Source organism: Salvelinus alpinus, chromosome 16 (assembly GCF_045679555.1).
Source record: "Salvelinus alpinus chromosome 16, SLU_Salpinus.1, whole genome shotgun sequence".
Classification (NCBI taxonomy): domain Eukaryota; kingdom Metazoa; phylum Chordata; class Actinopteri; order Salmoniformes; family Salmonidae; genus Salvelinus; species Salvelinus alpinus.
This window is the reverse complement of record NC_092101.1, coordinates 24,068,669-24,090,214: the sequence shown is the minus strand read 5'-3', so window position 1 is coordinate 24,090,214 and position 21,546 is coordinate 24,068,669. Positions and strand designations below refer to the sequence as shown.

The following is a 21,546-nucleotide window of genomic DNA, read 5'->3' as shown; positions in this document are numbered from 1 at the left end:
AGACCAGAGAATCTTGTTTCTCATGGTCTGAGAGTCCTTTAGGTGCCTTTTAGCAAACTCCAAGCGGGCTGTTATGTGCCTTTTACTGAGGAGTGGCTTCCGTCTGGCCACCCTACCATAAAGGCCTGATTGGTGGAGTACTGCAGAGATGTGTGTCCTTCTGAAAGGTTCTCCCATCTCCAAAGAGGAACTCTGGAGCTCTGTCAGAGGGACCATTGGGTTATTGGTCACCTCCCTGACCAAGGTCCTTCTCCCCCGGTTGCTCAGTTTAGCTGGGCGGCCAGCTCTAGGAAGAGTCTTGGTGGTTCCAAACTTCTTCAATTTTTAACAATGATGGAGGAGACTGTGTTCTTGGGTACCTTCAATGCTGCAGAAATGTTTTGGTACCCTTCCCCAGATCTGTGTCTCGACACAATCCTGTCTCGGACCTCTACGGACAATTCCTTCGACCTCTTGGCTTGGTTTTTGCACTGACATGCACTGTCAACTGTGGGACCTTATATAGACAGGTGTGTGCCTTTCCAAATCATGTCCAACAAATTAAATTTACCACAGGTGGACTCCAATCAAGTTGTAGAAACATCTCAAGGATGATCAATGGAAACAGGATGCATCTGAGCTCAATTTCGAGTGTCGTAGCAAAGGGTCTGAATACTTATGTAAATAAGGCATTTCTGTTTTAGTTTTTTTATACATTTGCAAAAATAAATAAAACCTGTTTTCCCTTTGTCATTATGGGGTATTGTGTGTAGATTGATGAGGATTTTTACAAAATGTGGAAAAAGTCAAGGAGTCTGAATACTTTCTGAATGCCCTGTATATGGACGTGTATAATAGTGAAAATAATGTTCTCTACATTTTCAATAAACACATAGCTACAATCCTATGGGATTACTCTTCTGAAGTGAGTGATGTTAAACACCACTGGTTGAGATAATTGATGCTATCCTTACCTTCTGGTGCATGGTCATAGCTAAGTCATAAAATATGAATCATAGGTTGCAGTCACTCCTGGCCCATATGCTTCTTACAAGGTAAGAACAAGATTGACAAATTATAGAAATTGAGTGAACAATCCCCAGGCCCTTGCTTTGCTTGTCTGTCACACCTTTCCCTATGAGAAGGAAACACTAACTATGGTCCCTCCTCTTTTCTTCTGGTTCTTTAGTGGTGGGCCGGCCATAGCTAGGTCCTTCCCACTGCTGAGTTGTTGCTCATCCTCTTCCTCTGCATTCTGAAGACTAATCTCTTCTAACTGCATCTGCTATCTGCTTTATGATAGAATATACATGTAAATATTAAAGAGAAATACACCCACTTTAATCCAAAGACATTTTAGCTTTATTTCCTCATATAGATATTTCTGTACACAGTTCCTATCAATGCACAGAAGGCATATATGAATAGTTTCAGTGCTATCTGTTTCATCTTTTTTAAAGACACATGGCAATAAATAGCGCTCATGAAACAAGACTGTCAACACCTTTTGAAACTGTACAAAATTTACAACAATTAAGACGCAAAGTTCTGAGGCAACAGATTGAACAAAACGTATATTGGTGTGTGTATATATTTGCATGTTTTTTTTTGTTTGCTTTCTGGTTGGCATAATGTATGCTCTTTTCAGCTGGTTCAACATTTGGCAATTGACACGGAAAGAAATATAAATTAGCAGACATTGAGATTTTGAGAGATTTTTTTACAGGAATTGTTCTGTCCCCTTGTACACTTATTCTCGTCGTAAATCTTTAGAAACAACATGAAAGTCTTGAAACCAACACCATCACACAAGACTGAGATTTTGTAAAACCTCTCTCATCTCACCCAGTGCGGGTCCTAAGATACATGACACATGACACAACAGCATATTCATGATACCATGACAATCAGGCCATCAGCTGTTTTCCACTGTCTCTAAGTATTACGTTTGATAATCCCTTTTGCATGTATTTATACTGAACAAAAATATAAACGTAACATGCAACAATTTCAAAGATTTTACTGAGTTACAGTTCATAGAAGGATATCAGTCAATTTAAATAAATAAATTATGCCCTAATCTATGGATTTAACATGACTAGGCAGGGGCGCAGCCATGGGTGGGCCTGGGAGGGCATAGACCCACCCACTTGGGAGCCAAACAATCCTGATGGTAAAGAAGACGGATGTTGAGGTCCTGGGCTGGCGTGGTTACACGTGGTCTGCGGTTGGACATACTGCCAAATTCTCTAAAATTACAATGGAGGTGGCTTATGGTAGAGAAATTAACATTCAATTATCTGGCATCAGCTCTGTTGGACATTCTTGCAGTCAGAATGCCAATTGCACACTCCCTCAAAACTTCAGGAATTGTGTTGTGTGACAAAACTGCACATTTTAGAGTGGCCTTTTATTGTCCCCAGTACAAGGTGCACCTGTGTAATGATCGTGCTGTTTAATCAGCTTCTTGATATTTCAGGTGGATCAATTATATTGGCAAAGGAAATATGCTCACTAACAGGGATATAAACAAATGTGTGCACAAAATTTGAGAGAAATAAGGTTTTTGCGCATATGGAACATTTCTGGGATTTTTAAATTCAGCTCATGAAACATGGGACCAACACGTTGCATTTATTTTTTTGTTCAGTATACATTGATGGGTGATATTACATCTGTTGACAGAGAAGAGTAGCTTCTAAGCAGCCAAAGATACTGGAGCCAGGATGGCTGTTTATGACTTTTCAGCATTAACAGTGAATGTTCCTCAGTCAAGATTAGGTTGGTGTGTGTTTTCTCATATAAATAAATATACTGCATTAATGAAACATTTAGTAAAATGATTGTTCTGTTCCTGTATCTGTCATAATGAGTTAAGATTCCCCATGTTGTCAGCTGCACCAATAAAAGAGGATATCAAATGTGAATTTCCACATTGTTGTTGGGTTGCCTTTGCACTTCTTTCTATCCTACAGTCATTGGGTCATGACGACTTCTAGCAGAGAGCATATTCTTGGAGTAAGAACAACAGAGAAATAAATACTGACAAAAGTGTACCCCCAGGACTACAGATAATTCACAGAGAAGAACAAGAGCACCTACATTACAGAAGAGAATGGGTTTGAAGAAAGCGACTTCCCCCTCACATATACAGAATACTCTGTGGCTCCCACACTATATAGACCAACATCTAGTAATTCCTAAAAACCCAGTGCTGCTAGTTTCAGCATTACATTAAAAAAAACCTTTGCATTGTAAAATTAGACTTGTGTCGCTGTTTGAAACTAGTTCTCAAATGAAACACTGCTGGGTTGCATTGTGCATTCATCTCTCTTCTGTTTGTTGCTGTCCATGTACAAAAGAGGAGAAGTGTAAAGTGCATTGCCAATGTAAAAGGCTTTTATATGAACATTGATCCTCCTCATTCAGAAGCATGCAGGAAGCTTCTTTTTTTAGGGATTCCATTTAGATTGTGGCCCTAACATTGCTGATGCCTGTTTGGGCTTGCCTCAGGGTTTAATGACAAACATCATCCCAATGCAGAAACTCATGCTGGAAATGTCAAATCCAGTTTTTTTAGAGAATGGAATAAAATCTATCCATAAAAAAAGATAATACAGTGTAAGTTCAACATTCAGTAGTGTTTTGTCCTGCCATTCTGTTCTGTGTGGCGCCTCTGCTCAGGTCAGTGGTGGGTCTCCACACATCCTTTACTCTAATGTGGTGGGAGGGTAGCTGAAGTGTAGCCTGTCCGGCATACCTACTACTTCCACAACCATTATTGGACAACAAGCAATATCAGTTTCAGGGAAATAGAAATGTAAAAAGCCTGCTTCGTCTGTCTCTGTTCCACAGTCAGTCTGCTGTGTTCATGGTGGAGCTCAGAACTGGGAGTGGTCCATCTCGTCCAGCCATGATGCAGGGCTGGTGGGGAAGTCTGGGTAGCCCGTGCTGCTTCCCGTGGAGAGGTCAGAGGTGGGGCCTCCTGCCATGGACCTGAGAGCCTGCCCCACGCCTCCCTGCCCCCCCTGGGCCATGATGCTGTCCATGGTGAAGCCCAGGTTGTTGAGCAGCGGGGTGTGGCCGGGCAGTGAGGCAATGGACGAGGGCGACTGGGGGAGGCCGTATGGACTGCCAGTCCGAATGTCATGATAGGGCTGTCCAGCAGCGTCCAGAGAGAAGCCTCCGTTCAACACTCCCCCGTCGCCCACACTCCCATACAGGCCGTTGGTGTGGCCCAGGTCTGACAGGATCTGGTCATCTACAGAGAGAAGGGAGGGAGGGTTTTAACACTTCTATGGTGCTGTCATCAACTATATCAACATTATCCAGCTTTTATCTTTAAATAGAATTAAGTGCCGTTATGAAATCTTTTTATTGAGGCAACATAATCTGGATTTCATCTAGGTAAATGGCATGGGTGTGTAGTGTTCTCCCAGCGCTTAGTAAGAGGTTGAAAGACTTGTGATTTACCTTAAGCTCAAACAAAGGGGGTCTGTGCGTGCAATACAAAATATTTGTCTCCGGCAGTCCCTCCAGTGCTGTTTCAATAACAACAATGCCCCAGAGCACTTTCCCTCTAATTGACTAAAAGCTTCACCTACTTTATAGAGTTTCTGCTATGGGGTTTTCATTTCTCGTAAAAATGGCCTCCTTTTAAAAATGGCTTGAGACTTTTATGAGTCCCCAAAACGGGCTCACAAACATCAAACAACCATAAAAACATGGGGATGTCTAAAATGTAATTTGCACAGTAGAAGCTTCTCTTTTCGTGTAGGCTCCATATTGGAGAAGTGTGAAAAGAAAGAGAGGAAGAGGAGGAGGAGTTGAAGAAGCGAGAGAAAGATGTGAAGTGAAGGAGGTTTGGGGTTGGGTTAGCCATACTGACCTCTGAAGCTGAGCTCACTGTCACTCAGTCCCGCATCGTCTGTTGAACTCTCCTTCTCTGCTTTGTTGCCCCCTCGGTTACGTTTGACGCTTTTGTAGAACTGACCCCAGCGGTGCCGCCCTGCGTCCTTCTTCAGACGCTTCTCTTTCGCACGACGATTCTGGAACCACACCTGCCATTGTGGGAGTAGAGACGTTTGACTTCTAATTCATGTATATATCTGCATATTATCACTGGGATGTTATCTTAAGCTAGTCCAAACTAGACAACTGCTCAGCTTGGAATTAAAGATCCTGTTGAGGCACACACCTGCACTACTCTCATGTCCAGTCCCGTCTCTGAGGAGAGCTGCTCGCGGACGTGGCGCGCTGGCTTGGGAGAGTTCTTGTAGGCAATTTTAAGGGTCTCCAACTGTTTGGCTGTGATGGTGGTCCGTGGTCGCTTTGCCCCTGCCTCTGAATCATCTGAGAAAGATGTGCAAGAATTAAAGAATATCTTCTTGAAGAATATTGTTTGCAATATTTGCATTTTTTTAAATTGAAATCAACTTGTGGCTTTCGCTTTCGAAAACATCATATAGGCTTGGATGGACTGAGTGGCAAGTCAATACCCTTCTGAAACTGTCCCACTCTATCTGTAGGGGATATAAATCTCCCTGGGGAATGCCAGAAGAAGGGAGTTATTGGGGACCCACCGTAAAAGTGCATTGCATCACTTAACATAATCAATCAGTGGGCCATGGAAATTTCCATAAATACATAGGCAGAGCTTTCAGTATCAGATCCATAAAAGGTCACAGCAACTGGAGATTTAATGCCCAAGCAGGACACTGAGAGACACTGAGAGACACTGGGACCCCATCCGGCTGGGTTTATGATGATTCTGTCGCTTCACTATCCCACTGTCTCTTGTGATTCCTCAATGCTTCAGTATTATTGTACATAAAGGAGTTAATTGCACCTTGCTGTCTGCTGAACTCCCTGTCTGAATGCTTTTGAATGGGCTGCTAACTCCTGCACCACTCTCCACAGCTCCCCTGCTGGACCCTGCTGGACCCATTACTCAGAGCATCACACCAGCTCTAGATAGTTAATTCAAGTCAATTTCCTGAAGAGGTTCTGAATATAACAGTTTATCAACCAGGGAGATAAGACTGAATTATTTGATGGCCGATTGGCCATAGAACTAGTAGAATGGCCCAGTCAGAAACCTACCATTCTGTTTGGCTGTTTCATAGTCCTCCTTGCACACCAGCCTGCCATCCTCCATGAGGTAGAACTCATCCCCAGTGGCCAGCTGCCGGCTGCACATGACGCAGGCAAAGCAGTGCAGGTGGTACACAAAGTCCTGGGCCTTCCGCACCACCTGGGTCGGAGGGATCCCCTGTTGGCACGACGCACACTTTGTTCCAAACCGCCTGCAAGTACACACACACACACACACACACACACACACACACACACACACACACACACACACACACACACACACACACACACACACACACACACACACACACACACACACACACACACACACACACACACACACACACACACACACACACACACACACACACACACACACACCTGCCATCAGATACACAAACCCCACACAGAACAGGTGGATGCATCTCCAATGTTCAGAGGCTGAAGATAACATGGCTTTATAACATAGTTATAACGTAGCACGCATAGTTTTCACTTCCACTTCCACCTGTAATAATAGTATCTGTAATACTACTTGGGTTAGTTGTAGAGGGGCAAAGCATCAATGGTGGAATGTATTTGTGTTGGTGGTGGGCTTGTCCTCAGCTTGACGAATGGCCTGGATCAATGCAGTGGAAGTGGAAGCTATAAGAACCAGTAGAAAGAGCCCTGCACAGTAAACAGGCTGCAGAGAACCAATAAAGCACTGACTCGGGATGGGGCTGTAATTCACAAAGCCTATACAGAAAAATAAACCCTTCCTTTAGACCAAGGAGAAGTTTCTTCATTACTGCTAGGAAATCCTGCACTCTACTCCAGTTTCCAGCCCAGGCCTCAGCCCCATCATCTCTACTCCTCTCCCTGTCTCCGGTAGCATCCCCATAGTGCACACACAGCATCACTGCAGTTTTAACAGCAGAAACCGCCCCTATTGTCCCCAGGGCCGACTAATAAAGTTAATCTCCACTCTCTGACTCGCAAGCTTTTTAGGTCTCATTGAAGCTTCTGACATTAAAACCTCTCAAACATGATTTAGTAAAAGACAGTACTGATCCTGTTTTGGATAAAAGTCTAACTTAATTTACTTCTTTAATGCCTCAGAAATTCAATCTTAAAAAGATGGAAGCAAAAGAGAGAGAAAGCGGGATGAGAAGAAATTCAAGTTGCTGTTGTGTGTGTCCAGCTAAGGCTGGTAGATCAGTAATTAATTTAATTAGTATATAGAGTGTCTTTGGAGTTGAAAGTTTGAGTGTTATGTGTTCTGTCTTATCCAACATAAGTATTCAACAAGGACAGAAAGGCAGGAGGATGTTGTAGGATGTTCAGCTTGATTAACCTCATTGTGTTGGTCCTGTCACTAAGTATTGACACAAGCCTGTTTTATAACATCCATTATCTCACATCATTATATTATGAAAGTAAACTATGTAAAGAGGAAAATCCTCACTAGCACTAGTCCTGTATGATAAGTGAAGTCAAACCTAGTCCATGAGTAAGGTGCTCACCAAATCTTTCCTCAAAAGCAACATGCAATACAGACCACTCTGATCATGTCACAGATTTTACAATTCAAAATCAGTGCAATTTTATTGCCATTTTTGAGCTCACAAATATTCAAGTAAATCACTTCTACAATGTAATGTCACTTAGCTTGCAGCAATCAAATTCTCAAAATTCCCATTCAAACAAGATAGGTGAATGTTTTAAGATGAAGAAGTGGAACTCACTTGAAGAAGTCCTCTTTGCAGTACACATTTCCTGCCCGCGAGAAACACTTGTCTGCCAGCAACGCTTGACAGTCTGCGCACTTGAGGCACTTGGAGTGCCAGTGGCGGTCCAGCACCTTCAGGATGAACTTGTCGAGGATGTGTTGACTACAGCCCGCACACTGGGGGATTTCTATGGGGAGAGAGAGAGAGAACACACACCATGAGTTAAGATAAAATATTGGTGGTGGAATAGTGCAAGGAGACAAGGTGAGCATTGCCCCTGCAGGTTTTAAAGATCAGAGCAGGCTAAAATTATGTTAAACAAAATCGGTAATGTAGCCTAATTCCTCATCATTGTGACCCATATTTGAAAACAAATATGGTCTGACAGAGTAAATTGTATCATCATGCCACTCATTCGACTTAGGTTTATCAAAGGCCTGTGCCAGTGCCACAATATTTAGCTTTGAAGTGGATTTGATTGGATAAGCCGACTGATTCGAAACCAAGTAGTAAATATATATAATAAATACTAATAGTCATAAACAACGTGAAAGATAAAAACTGGGCTATAAGAAGGAGCAATAACCTCGGCCTTATAGTGTTAAAAACAATGCACTATTATCACCATCAACATCGTAACACCAGCACAGTGTCGCTATTAATGTGAATAGTCTATGCAAAAGGAAATAACCAGAGTTATTTTTATATTTATAAATATATATATATATATATATATATATATTATAATGTGATAGAATAATACATATTAATAGTATTGTTATTATTATTATTATAGCCATCTTCTTTTTTTTCATTTCAGAAAATGAAACTTCGGGAATAATTTCCCTCAATCTCCGTTGTCGTCAGTAAAATGGTACCGCATGTGAACAATGACCAGATGAAGAGAGGCTTCTCATGGTAGACTAAATTACCTTTTCACTATCTTAGAATAGCGGGTGAGGGCATGAAGAGATCGAAATTGAAACTGACCCCTCAAACTCATGAAAACGGATGCAATAAGCACCGTTTTGTGCACAAAATAATTGGCCAGGTGATTTTTTTTGTGCTCGAGCAGTTTAATATTTGTACTGTATCTACAGTATGTCTGCAATTAGGCTTTGCCAAGCTAATTGTTGTTTTAAATAAATAGTTGTTTAACTCATACTGCCTAATCAGTAATCTAATCACACCCATACCAAGCTGTTTAAATGTGCGCTGTGGAGGTCATGACAACATTTCAAAACAATTACAATACAGTAGGCCTACATGTGCATCTTCATACTGTAGCCTACGTTGGGAGACATTTTTGAAGAGTAAAACATTTACATTTTTATGTATAGTTTCTGGAGGGCTGCTCAATCAACAACATTTATACACAAGGCCTAAGCTAAGCATGCACAAATAGAGGGTTGATTTTACAATACACTTATGAAGGTGATACGGTAGCCTATACAATGTACAGGAGTTGCATTTTGAGATGCTGCAAAGCTCCAATTCTTTGATTGTAGTATTGCGATGTGGCATTAGCCTGTACAGACATCGGCATACCAGGTGTTTCCCAATCAACTTCACAATCAAATGAGATAACTATGGAGTACATGGCTTTTTAAGACTTTTTACATAACTTAAATGAAAGCAAGGTGTATTTTACATCCACAAAATATGAAAGAAATACCCTTATTTTTGGAGCGTTATGCATTATGCTTTGGTGTACGTGATGATACTGAAAGGATAGCACGAGGGCCAATCTTGGCAGTATTCACGTTCGATGTCTAATAGCCCCTTCACCCCCCCCCCCCCCCTCTCTTTCTGCATAACTTGTAAACTCACACGATCATACCACTTAAGATCTCTTGTGAGCCTCCTCAAGAGGGGTCCTCAAATCTAATCAAATGTGATCCTATACGCTTCCTTTTCTCAGTTACTGCATCTCCTACAACATAAATATATCATCCTGTTTTACTGTATTTCGATTAGCAGAGGATAATTGTGTTTTTTAACAGGACTAAAAAACAGTGTTTCAAATCACCCAACTTACTTATTAGCTACAATATCGGAATAACTGTAGGTCTTATAGGGAACGAGCACATAGCCTATAGAGCTCACAGGCCACATTGAGCTCATAGGCCTATAGCTCATATGTTTTGTAGATTGCATGACCTACACTTCAAAGCAAGCAGACTGTAAACTCTATTCAGAAAATAATCTTATTTTTCTTGGGGCCTAAACGTTTCTTGTATCCAAACGGTTTAGAATAATTACCCATATTCATAAGAGCATGCTAACAGCCATATGAATCATGATAATAATGTTTAGATACATAATACTAAATTGCTTTTATTCCCAGAGTAATGCGGTATTAAATCCTGCATGTATGCACCAAGGGGGTTGAGTGGCAAGATCTTAACACAATCTTTATACAATCTTTATACAATCTTTACACAATCTCCTTCGATTTACAAAATTAAAGAGCATACACCACTAACATATAGTTTTATAGGTTAAACCAATTATATTTCACAATTCTGCATTGTTTCACTTTGTGCATTAAACATTATGGTTCACTGCCTTTACCAATAAGGTAGCCTAAATGAAGGTCAATTCAAGACACTTTTAAATGGGTTAAATGATAAATGATGCTAGATTTTGAACAAAAATATACTCTCCTGCGCTGAAAGAAGCAACAACTCGTTTGGATCTGTGATGTAAACTATATAGTATTTCATTTTGGATTAAAAGCAACATTAGAGGTAATAGAGTAGGTCTATCTATACATTTCCGTGGCTCGCATATGAATAATTAGGTCAGGAATGTATCCAACCCAGTTCCATCTTGATTGCAGGATCAGATTATGTAGCGTAGATGAACAAAACTGAGTTAAAGAGCAGATGCGAAGATAATGAGCAATTATTTGCTTTGATGTTGAGGTAAAGTATTTACCGCACACACAATGTAGTGAAATATTCCACGTTTGTCATTTTTAAAATTAAAATTAAAACTACTTGTTTAAGTAGGCTATAATATCATATCACAATCTATACGTGTAATATAGCCTACACCCTATGTGTCAAACAATAATAAGACTAACATAATTGTACAATTATGTAGCCTACAATTGTACAATAACACAGCTATAGCAGAAACATCAAAGCATACGCATACATAGCCTGGATAATTTCGATACGACTCAGTAATAGCTGTCAGTCAAACTGGTAGGGTATGGAGAGTAGGTGATGAGAGCGTCTGATCTCTCGTCCATGGCCAGACAAATAAACAGCTGTCTCATCTCTGACCAGAAGCAAACTTCTCATACAGCTCGAGGGAATAGAATAACAAAATGCGCTCGAGGTAGGGAATATGAATATTCCTGTATAATTAAAAAAAATGTACAAACATAAAGTGTTTATGCCTTGATGAGTGTTATACTATTATACACATGTCCCAACCTAGGCCTATATATGCTCATGGGTTCTAATAGTTTAAAACCAGCATGTACAACTCGTGCATAAGGCTGGGGGTTGGAGACAACATTACGAGCAGTACAAACGCACACTTTAAACAAGACATAGGCTACATGTGATAAAGAATCTCTATCCATACAGCATTCCACAAAATTCCACATGAGGACCAGAAGATCAAAATGAAATGCATAATACCCTCACTTCAAAGAATAATATGAAACACACGTTATATGAGTAAGTAGAATAATATGAAAATATATGATCCGGTAGAATAATATCACTGCCTTCTTTAGCCTGGCTTGTCTGTCCCTCAACCCAGTTTAATTAAACGCCACATATTTTTTCTACAGCAGTGCCCTGCAGCATTTCAGAGCTCGGCTGCCAATTTCCGTATGATATAATCAATATAGACAAGGAAGTGGAAAGCCTTACGTTGCATTGGCACTCCGAGTATCTCGGGTACACCCTTCACAGGACTCTCTGTTGGTAGAACAGCAGCACTTTGCATCATGTTGATCCAGAACCGGGAATAAACACACACATATACCCGCTCAACAAGGTGGGCTGAAGCTCCCGTCTTTTGGTGAGAAATGTAGAATATGTCAAATAGAAACAGGGTATGAACCCTTCTGTAGATCTAGCTGTCCCTTTAAAGTCCGGTATTTTTTATTATCCTGGAATATTGTCCATGCGTGCGAGATTTCGCCGTGCTCTTTTGATGTGGATCATACAAGCTGCTTGATTCATTCACACTGCAGGGACAACTGTGACGTCACCCCAGCATAGGCACCACCAGGGACCAATGGGATCCTCCATCAAGCCTCAAATGGGCGGAAGAATTCTGCTCCTGGGCGCAGGTGTACAGTGAGAAAGACGGAAGAATTGGTGACAAAACAGAATGCCCCAGAAAGAGGCAACCTTCTTTAGAATAGTATCAACAAATAGAGTCTCGCTTTGCACATAGCATTGTCGTTCTATCAGAATGAAGGGGTAAAATGTTTTTCAGCTGAATATGGCAATACGCTTTAATAGATAGACTTTGCACTATCAAAGCGTCTCTTTCTTCAGAGACGTGAAAGGTAACATTGAGCAACCGCTACTAGCCTATACAGCCCAATCCACAGCCTACCTGCTCTGCTGACATATGAAATTAATACGTTTTCTCATATTTTTTAATTTGAGTTTTTATTTCACCTTTATGTAACCAGGTAGGCCATTTGAGAACAAGTTCTCATTTCCAACTGCGACCTGGCCAAGATAAAGCAAAGCAGTACGACACAAACAACACAGAGTTACACATGGGATAAACAAAAGTACAGTCAGTAACACAATAGAAAAATCTATATACAGTGTGTGCAAATGTAGTAAGATGAGGGAGGTAAGGCAATAAATATGCCATAGTGGCGAAATAATTACAATTTAGCAATTAAACACTGGAGTGATAGATGTGCAGAAGATGAACGTGCAAGATGAGATACTGGGGTGCAAAGGAGCAAAAAAAACAATATGGGGATGAGGTAGTTGGGTGGGCTATTTACAGATGGGCTGTGTACAGGTGCAATGGTGGTAAACTGCTCTGACAGCTGATGCTTAAAGTTAGTGAGGGAAATATAAGACTCCAGCTTCAGTGATTTTTGCAATTCGTTCCAGTCATTGGCAGCAGAGAACTGGAAGGAGAGGCGGCCAAAGGGGGAGTTGGCTTTGGGGACGACAAGTGAAATATACCTGCTGGAGCGCGTGCTACGGGTCGGTGCTGCTATGGTGACCAGTGAGCTGAGATAAGGCGGAGCTTTACCTAGCAAAGACTTATAGATGACCTGGAGGCAGTGGGTTTGGCGACGAATATGAAGCGAGTGCCAGTCAACGAGAGCATACAGGTCGAAGTGGTGGGTAGTATATAGTGTTTTGGTGACAAAACGGATGGCACTGTGATAGACTACATCCAATTTGCTGAGCAGAGTGTTGGAGGCTATTTTGTAAATGACATCGCCGAAGTCAAGGATCGGTAGGATAGTCAGTTTTACGAGGGTATGTTTGGCAGCATGAGTGAAGGAGGCTTTGTTGCGAAATAGGAAGCCGATTCTAGATTTAATTTTGGATTGGAGATGCTTAATGTGAGTCTGGAAGGAGAGTTTACAGTCTAACCAGACACCTAGGTATTTGTATTTGTCCACATGTTCTAAGTCAGAAACGTCCAGAGTAGTAATGCTGGACGGGCGGGTAGGTGCGGGCAGCAATCGGTTGAAGAGCATGCATTTAGTTTTACTTGCATTTAATAGCAGTTGGAGGCCACAGAAGGAGTGTTGTATGGCATTGAAGCTCAAGGATTTGACAATTAGCTGATCTGTAAATTGCATGTAGGCAACAAAAAAAAAGAGAAATTATGCTCTAAACCTTAAGGAAAGGTAGGTCATATTTGTTAGGATTGGAGTTATTGAATTTGGTTTGCCGATAGCATACAAATAGGCCTACCATCGATGATGTGTAGGCTAAAAAAGCAAGTTAATTAAATGTTGTTGATTGGACATATAGGACCTTCCACCCCCATCTGGGATATGGATGCCTGATGAAGACTTAAGTGTAGTATGGTTGTTAAAATAAAATCACCTTAGAGCATGAGCATCAGCGTGCGGGGTTTCCGTTTTATTTTTCGTTGATTGGACACAATCACAATATTTGTGTCTGATCTCTGTGAATGGGATGTAACCTGACTGCAAGGAAGACCTTTTGTCCGAGAGCCTTGACAGGTATTAGAAGTCCAAGCACAGTCCTTCTGACAGTGTTCATTTCAATTCCGCGTTTGAGAGACTGCTTTCGGATAAGATATTCCCCCCGGAGAGTTCGTAGTTCAAGCAAGATGAACTCAATCTTCGCTTCCAATTTGCTTCAAGCATGTACAGTGTGGTTGCTTGGTCCGCGTCCCAAGCTTTCAGATGAACAATACGGTCCTATTCCACTCACACGTTGAACGAAATCGAAGCCTACAAGTAGCCGACCGTCTGAATCTCGGAATATCTGAATACAAAAGATCTATAGCATATAGGCTTATGTCTGCTATTACCATAACCCGTACCACCATTACTAATATAACAACAAGTGTTTACATTAATGCTCATGAACATTGAACATTTATTACATTAAATAATATATGTAGCCTATTTACCATCATTGAATGATTGTATTACAATATAGCAATAATAAGAACAATACTAACAATACTACTACTACTACTACTACTACTACTACTACTACTACTACTACTACTACTACTACTACTACTACTACTACTACTACTACTACTACTACTACTAATAATAATAATAATAATAATAGCCTATTAATATCAACAGAATTTTGATAATGAGCACAATAACTGTAGAATATTATTTTGTCCAGACAACAATTGAAAGAGGAAAATATCAATTTGGAGCATAAGAAATATCAGGGGTTTTTCTATTCACCTTGCATCCTCCCACAGTCGTCAATATTCCACGTTGGTGAAATTACATGGAAACAACGTTGATTCCCCCAGCGTGTGCCCAGTGGGCATCTTCTTTCGTTTTCTAAATATATACAACTACAAAACTAGTATTTTTCAATATCAATGCTAACTAGACTCAAATCAGTTGGGTTATCACTTGCAGACTGACAATATAGGCCTATAGGTGAATCAATGTCTAAAAAATAGAAGATATTCGGAATAATTTGCATAATGGGAATATGATGTTGGATATTTCAGCTAAACTGATAGGATATTTCAAACTTAGCTGATGATTTCATTGTCTCACATTGCAGTGCAATAGGGCCTATACAAACCCCATACGCGGTTGTGTGTTAATATTTCAAATTGAATTTAGTCAAATGAAAACACTCATCAAGCTGATTAAATGAGAGCAGCAGGGATATTACGGGAATACTCCCCACACCAGCCCCACACCAGCGCTAAACCCTGCTTCATGTCTGTATGCCAGGTGTCCCAGTTATATCCACCCCCTTCATCCCCATCCCTCCATCTATCTCCTCATCCAGGACAGTGCGGCAAGGCAAGGGAATCATCCCGTCATACACTTTCATTTTCAATATTCACTTTTCCCCAAAGATTATTCAATTACTTTGATTGTCGAGTGCATTGCAATCATGCATTTGGCTTTTAAATACAGTGTGGAGAAAATGATCTTGGACTGTCAACATTCGGTCATTCAGTTAGATGTATTGATGGATGTAGTAGGCCTATAGTGGATAATGGCAGAGCACATTTGACAGTGAAACTGCTGGACAAAATGTAGATGTTGTTTCTTTTATTCATATACCCACGAACGTATATAAAAAGTAGTCTATATAAAAATACAATAAAGCAAGCGATAAAAATATCTGAAGAGAATTAGACCTATTGAAATAGTATAAACTTCTGCATTTGTTTGATCCCCTGCTAGAAGGTACAAATAAATGGAAGTGGGTAGTACACCTCCTCTTGTGTGCTTGGGAGGAAAAGTCATTGTGTCATTGTAAAATCTAATGATGCATCCCTTAGTATAGGACAATGAGTCCTAGGCTGGAAGCTATAACTCAAGCAAAGGGCAACTTTTCTACCACCACTGTTGACCCAGTCACCTCTAATTAGATATAATATTTCAGTGTAAGAGTTCATTGACATCTGCGATTCACAAATCCATCTTATAGGTAAAGCACAAGGACCAAGAGGTCTCGCAATACAACCATTCATTCTCACCACTGGACCGCTATATTGTTCATAGGATAACCAGGCCTTCCCCAAAACCAGCTTATAAAATAATATTACACGTTTGCAACCAATAGGCTAGCTTGATTACCCTCAACGAAATAAGGCGTCATCTATGCTTATTATTTAACCCGAGACACACTGAGGGAAGTGGTTTGGTGATTGACAGAAAGCACAAATAACTTGAGGACCTATAGCCTATAAGTATCTTACTTGAAATGCAGTTGATAGTTGTGGGTAATCGACAGAAATATAAATAATCTCCAAGGTCTATATCAAGTCAGGTTGTATAGTTGAACAGGTTGAACCTAACTCAACTGCACATTGGTTGTCCAGTAGTACAGTAGATTCCAGTAAGAAAACACACACACACACACACACACACACACACACACACACACACACACACACACACACACACACACACACACACACACACACACACACACACACACACACACACACACACACACACACACACACACACACACACACACACACACACACACCGTAGAGTGTGTACACCATACGCTCCATGAGATGATATGCACACGAAAACAGTCAACGTGATTGGGAGAAACATGAATAACAATATAAATAAAAAAGCCAATGGTTTATTTATGCTAGCTCTACTTATCTTCTTTTTAAAACATAAATTATATCCTGCTAAATAATTCAAGGAGGAACAATATTTTAATATATTGTAAATTGTGATTGATTTGTGCATTTAATGCATTTGCACAATGAAACTTAAACTACAATAGCGATCAACTTCACTCGAATTGAACATGGAACATTGTGTGCCATAGGAGAAATCTCGAAATCTCCTTCTTATCCTTATCTAGTTACTTTTGATAAGCCTACGTTGCCTACTTGTCAAAGTGGCACAGACAAGACAATCACAATGAATGGACCCAGACTTATACAATATACAGGTTTTAACATCACATGAATAAATTAATTTCATAAATTCAAGATGCGTAATATCCATAGGGAGCATCACACTTCTGCCCCTCGTATTGACAAAACACGTACAACTTCATGCAAACCTACCTACTTAGGTGGATTGCAGGCGTCATGTTAATTTCAGCACTACTCCTACTGGACAGCGCTCAACGTGGCGCGAGCGTGGCAGCCAGGTCGTGGCTTTCTCACTTCTTGTTTACTCCAGCTAGCTTCTGCAAGCACGAGGAGAAAGCTGTAGCATTTTAATAATATCTGTCTCTCTTTCTCTGAAAATAGAGACACAAATAGAGAGAACCGTCGTGGCTGAGGCATGTCAGAACGTGCTCCCCCTTTCTTTGCCAGAAAAAGACAGTGAAAGAAAGGGGGACCTTTAGACGAGGGCAAGGAGAAAATTAAATTGCACTTGGGAGCAAATTCTATTAGGGAATAGTTATTGTCTCCTGCCAGTTCCTGTCCATTTAGGTAATTAGTGGAAGAGATTGCTTGAACAAACGAGCTGTATTTTAGTCAGAAAGCATGTTTTCCACCGCATTCTGATTGACTACTATTTTGTGGCTTAATACGTTATATTTTACATTTGATTGTATTATCTGTAGGCTAATGTAATCAATCCGTTGCTATTATTAGACCACAAATGTGAACCACAACCAGCGGTAGGCTACTTACTATGGCACTATATGGTGAGCTTATAGGTCTTGAAAAATGACCGAACTGAAGACTTAAAAAACAAACCTCACAAACGTTTATTTTGCAATAATGTCTATCTACCTCCCCATATCACAGGCCTACGTTTCAATTGTGAACATTAAAAAGGCTTATATTTTGTATAAAATCAGAATTTCCTTGTTGACAAATAAGAACACGCAGCCCTGACACTGATGATCTACATCTTGAATGAACATCGACTGAAATCTTATAATAAACAAGGGAAACAGAAAATATTCCCTGTTGGGTGAAAATACATGGGTGCTTGGGTGCATTAAAACAATGTGATCGACGTATCCGGGAATTTGTTCATCGTCGAGCTTTACAGCTAAAAAGAGTCCTCCTTAAATAGCAGTCACATGACAATTGAAGGTCTAGGTGAAACAGGAGAGCCACAGTCAGGCGCTTTGGACTGAGATAATGCATGCAGGTATAAAGCATCTACACATCTACAAACAACTCTTCACCATGCATTATTGAATAATTACACTTAAGAATTATCACAAGTGAAGTAAGCTACATGTAAATATTAGACTACAGCATGCTGACAATGGAATTATTGTAAAATGGATTGAGCCGTGTATGTAAAAACAAATGTTGTGTTGTCACATTAATGAGATATAGTTAAAGTATGCAAACATGGGTGCACTGTTTTCACTGCTATAGTGATATGGTGATATGTCCTCTACTCTCATTGAGGTATGCAGGGGCGGACTGGGACAATAATTCAGCCCTGGTACCTTCTCTGCTGTCACTGTGCTTCTTCTTGTTCTCTTGTCTATCTGCCTGTCTATCTGTCTCAGCACCTTCTCTGCTGTCACTGTGCTTCTCTTGTTCTCTTGTCTATCTGCCTACCTGTCTGCCTACCTGTCTGCCTACCTGTCTGCCTACCTGTCTGCCTACCTGTCTGCCTACCTGTCTGCCTACCTGTCTGCCTTTCTGTCTGCCTGCCTGCCTGCCTGTCTGTCTGTCTGTCTGTCTGTCTGTCTGTCTGTCTGTCTGTCTGTCTGTCTGTCTGTCTGTCTGTCTGTCTGTCTGTCTGTCTGTCTGTCTGTCTGTCTGTCTGTCTGTCTGTCTGTCTGTCTGCTTTTATTCCTTATAGTTTATAAAAGCCAAGCTAACGACTTAGGCTATATTGCAAATTAGTGCCTGTCATGCATGTTCCCCTGAATCAACACCTACCCTAAGTGTTAATTACTATTATAGGGCTACAGACTAACATTCCCCTGGTGTCACTGGTGCCACTATCTTTTACAGTTGGTGGCACCAGCCCATGATTTGGTTGGTCCGAAATCATGAGTAATAATCTTATAAAGTAATTCATAGTGCTTTATTTAGAATGTAATTAATAAACTGCTGAGATATTCAAGAAAAACGTTGTTTCATCTAACATGTCCAAGCAGGAACACACGACTCAAGATATTTTGTGCAACCTAATCCAGTAATTGTCATGAATTTTGGGTTGACAATTTAGACTGTAGTTTATATATTTTACAGTCAAAATAGGACTTTGTGTTCAATAGAGATGAATGACATGTATCTTTATGTTCAGTAACTGATATTATAGTCTAATTAATTTGGGGTTCAACACCTGAGGAAGTGGAAACTCAAAACACATTACCTGGATCGCTAACTCTAAATATAATACCCACTGCAAGCCATGTACCCATCCAACAGTAAATGTAATGTAAAAACATTGCAGCCGTAGGCTACTACCCATGAGACCTTTAGGCCTATGCCCTCGCCATGGCCGGTGCGCATTTCGCGCGTGCGCCGCTCCATATCCCAAAGCCATACCAAATATCTTGGTTGTAAAATAGTTGCTATTGAGCTGAATTTGGAGAGTTGAGAAATAAAAACGATGCCTAGAGAAAGCTGATACCCTCCTCCCTCTATTTGACAGGGACAAGGGGATGAAGCTTCAAAAGCTGTGTTTTCCTCGAAATTGCATTTTGAAATTTTATAGGATCAGAACACATTTTTCTGTTGAGCGCATGGCGGGAGAGGAGAGTGTCTCGCTCATTACAGCAGCTGGCCCCAGTAAAACAGACGCAGGGAATGGGACACATTTTCATTACAGGAGTCATGAGGACAATGCACTTTACTGTTTGGCCAAATCATGGTTTTAGCCGCCCAACAAACAGGACGTTTTGAGTGAGGTGACAATGTAGAATGTGGTCTTTCTGTTTTTTACGATCCATGATCTTGGCTGTCTCTTTGGTGCTTCCATGTATGACATTGAATGTGAATTTGCGTGACCTCAGCTCAGTCTATCAGAAAACCGGGCCGGGCGTTGCACACTGATCAGCTCATAATGCTTTGAGTATACCAAACATTAGGATCACATCCCCAATATTGAGTTGCAATTGCACCCCCCTTTGCCCTCAGAGCAGCCTCAATTCGTCAGGGCATGGACTCTACAATGTGTCGGTGTCGAAAGCGTTCAACAGCGATGCTGGCCCATGTTGACTCCAATGCTTCCCACAGTTGTCTCAAGCTGGCTGGATGTCCTTTGGGTGATGGGTCATTCTTGATACACAGGGCAAACTGTTGACTGTGAAAACCCCAGCAGTGTTGCAGTTCTCGTCACAAACCAGTGCGCCTGGCACCTACTACCACACCCTGTTCAAAGACACAAATATTTTCTCTTGCCCATTCACCCTCTGTATGGCACATACACAATCCATGTCTCAATTGTCTCAAAGCTTAAAAATCCTTATTTAATCTGTCTCCTCCCCTTCATCTATACTGATTGAAGTGGATTTAACAAGTGAAATCAATAAGGGATCATAGCTAAAAAAAAAACAGTCCAGCCTGATGGCCAATCTGCCTCTGGAGGTATCCTCTGCTATCATCTCTCTCAGGAGACATATCCCTTTTCCGAGGATGATTTGGTGGCCATGGTGGGGAAGCTGAAGATAGGATAAGATGCATGAGAGATGAGATGTGTGTCCAAGGAGATCGGTCCAAGTGGAGGAGGTTGAGCCATGGCAGTAAATTGAGATGAATCTGTACCTGCTTGACTCCCTCTTTAGAGGCAAATGTAAAAACCCTGGATAAATGGGTGAATGAGATGTGATAAGGGTATATCATATATTAACCTATTTTGTCTTTCATTTTTTAATTAAATTACTACATTTCTACATTCTGGACCTCTATAGGGGAAAGCTTTATAGTATTATTAAATTCAGAGAGAGATGACAGAAAATGTATCAAGCCTGTCCTGCATTTTAATATCAATACAAAGGTAATAAACATGCTGGCTGTGAATACAGGAGAGGCCGACAATAAAACTAAGCATTGTGGAAGACAACACCATACAGGGCAGCTAGGTGATTTTTTTACCCTTCTGTTTTGAGCTTCCATAACATTAACATTTCCATTCTTCTGGTGTAGTGCTACAGACACAGACCTCACCGAGTCTGGCCACGTTTTAGGATCAGTGCAAGGAGAGGTTTTCTCAGTTTCTAAAAGATGTTAAAGTAGTAAAAGTGTCCCTCTGTGATCTCGATTCATGAGCAGGGAAATCAAGTGGATGGCTGAGAGTCTACGACTGGATTAGAAAACCTTGTTCTCAGTGTGCACTTTTCACCTTCAGTATTGGCAAAGCCACAGATGTATATTGCACAGCCAACTTCCTCATTAACTCTCATTAGTCTCAACCCACATAATATCCTGGGCTCTAGGGCTCAAAGCACCTGAGGGTTGCCACAAGCAGCAGGGAGGGTGTCAACAAGCACCTTTACAACTCACAATCCAACAGCAATTAAACAAATAAACAAGTAAATTGAGAAAAATAATTAGGTAAGTAGTAACAGGTAAGTAACAGAGCAAGTGATAAAGCAAGTAAATAAGTACAGTTAACAAATGTTTGTTCATGTCATCATTC

General features: G+C 40.8%; 1 protein-coding gene across 1 annotated transcript; it reads right to left on the bottom strand.

The window, feature by feature from the left end:
- Nucleotides 1–2,598: 2,598 nt before the first annotated feature.
- On the bottom strand, nt 2,599–11,956 carry LOC139541170 (LIM/homeobox protein Lhx4-like). The gene is made up of 6 exons (XM_071345502.1): nt 11,681–11,956; nt 7,803–7,974; nt 6,082–6,284; nt 5,177–5,331; nt 4,868–5,039; nt 2,599–4,240 (listed from the first exon to the last, which is right to left on the bottom strand). Exons 1-6 carry the CDS (start codon nt 11,757–11,759, stop codon nt 3,861–3,863), a joined length of 1,161 nt encoding a protein of 386 aa, XP_071201603.1. The 5' UTR covers nt 11,760–11,956; the 3' UTR covers nt 2,599–3,860.
- Between the last annotated feature and the right edge of the window lie 9,590 nt (nt 11,957–21,546).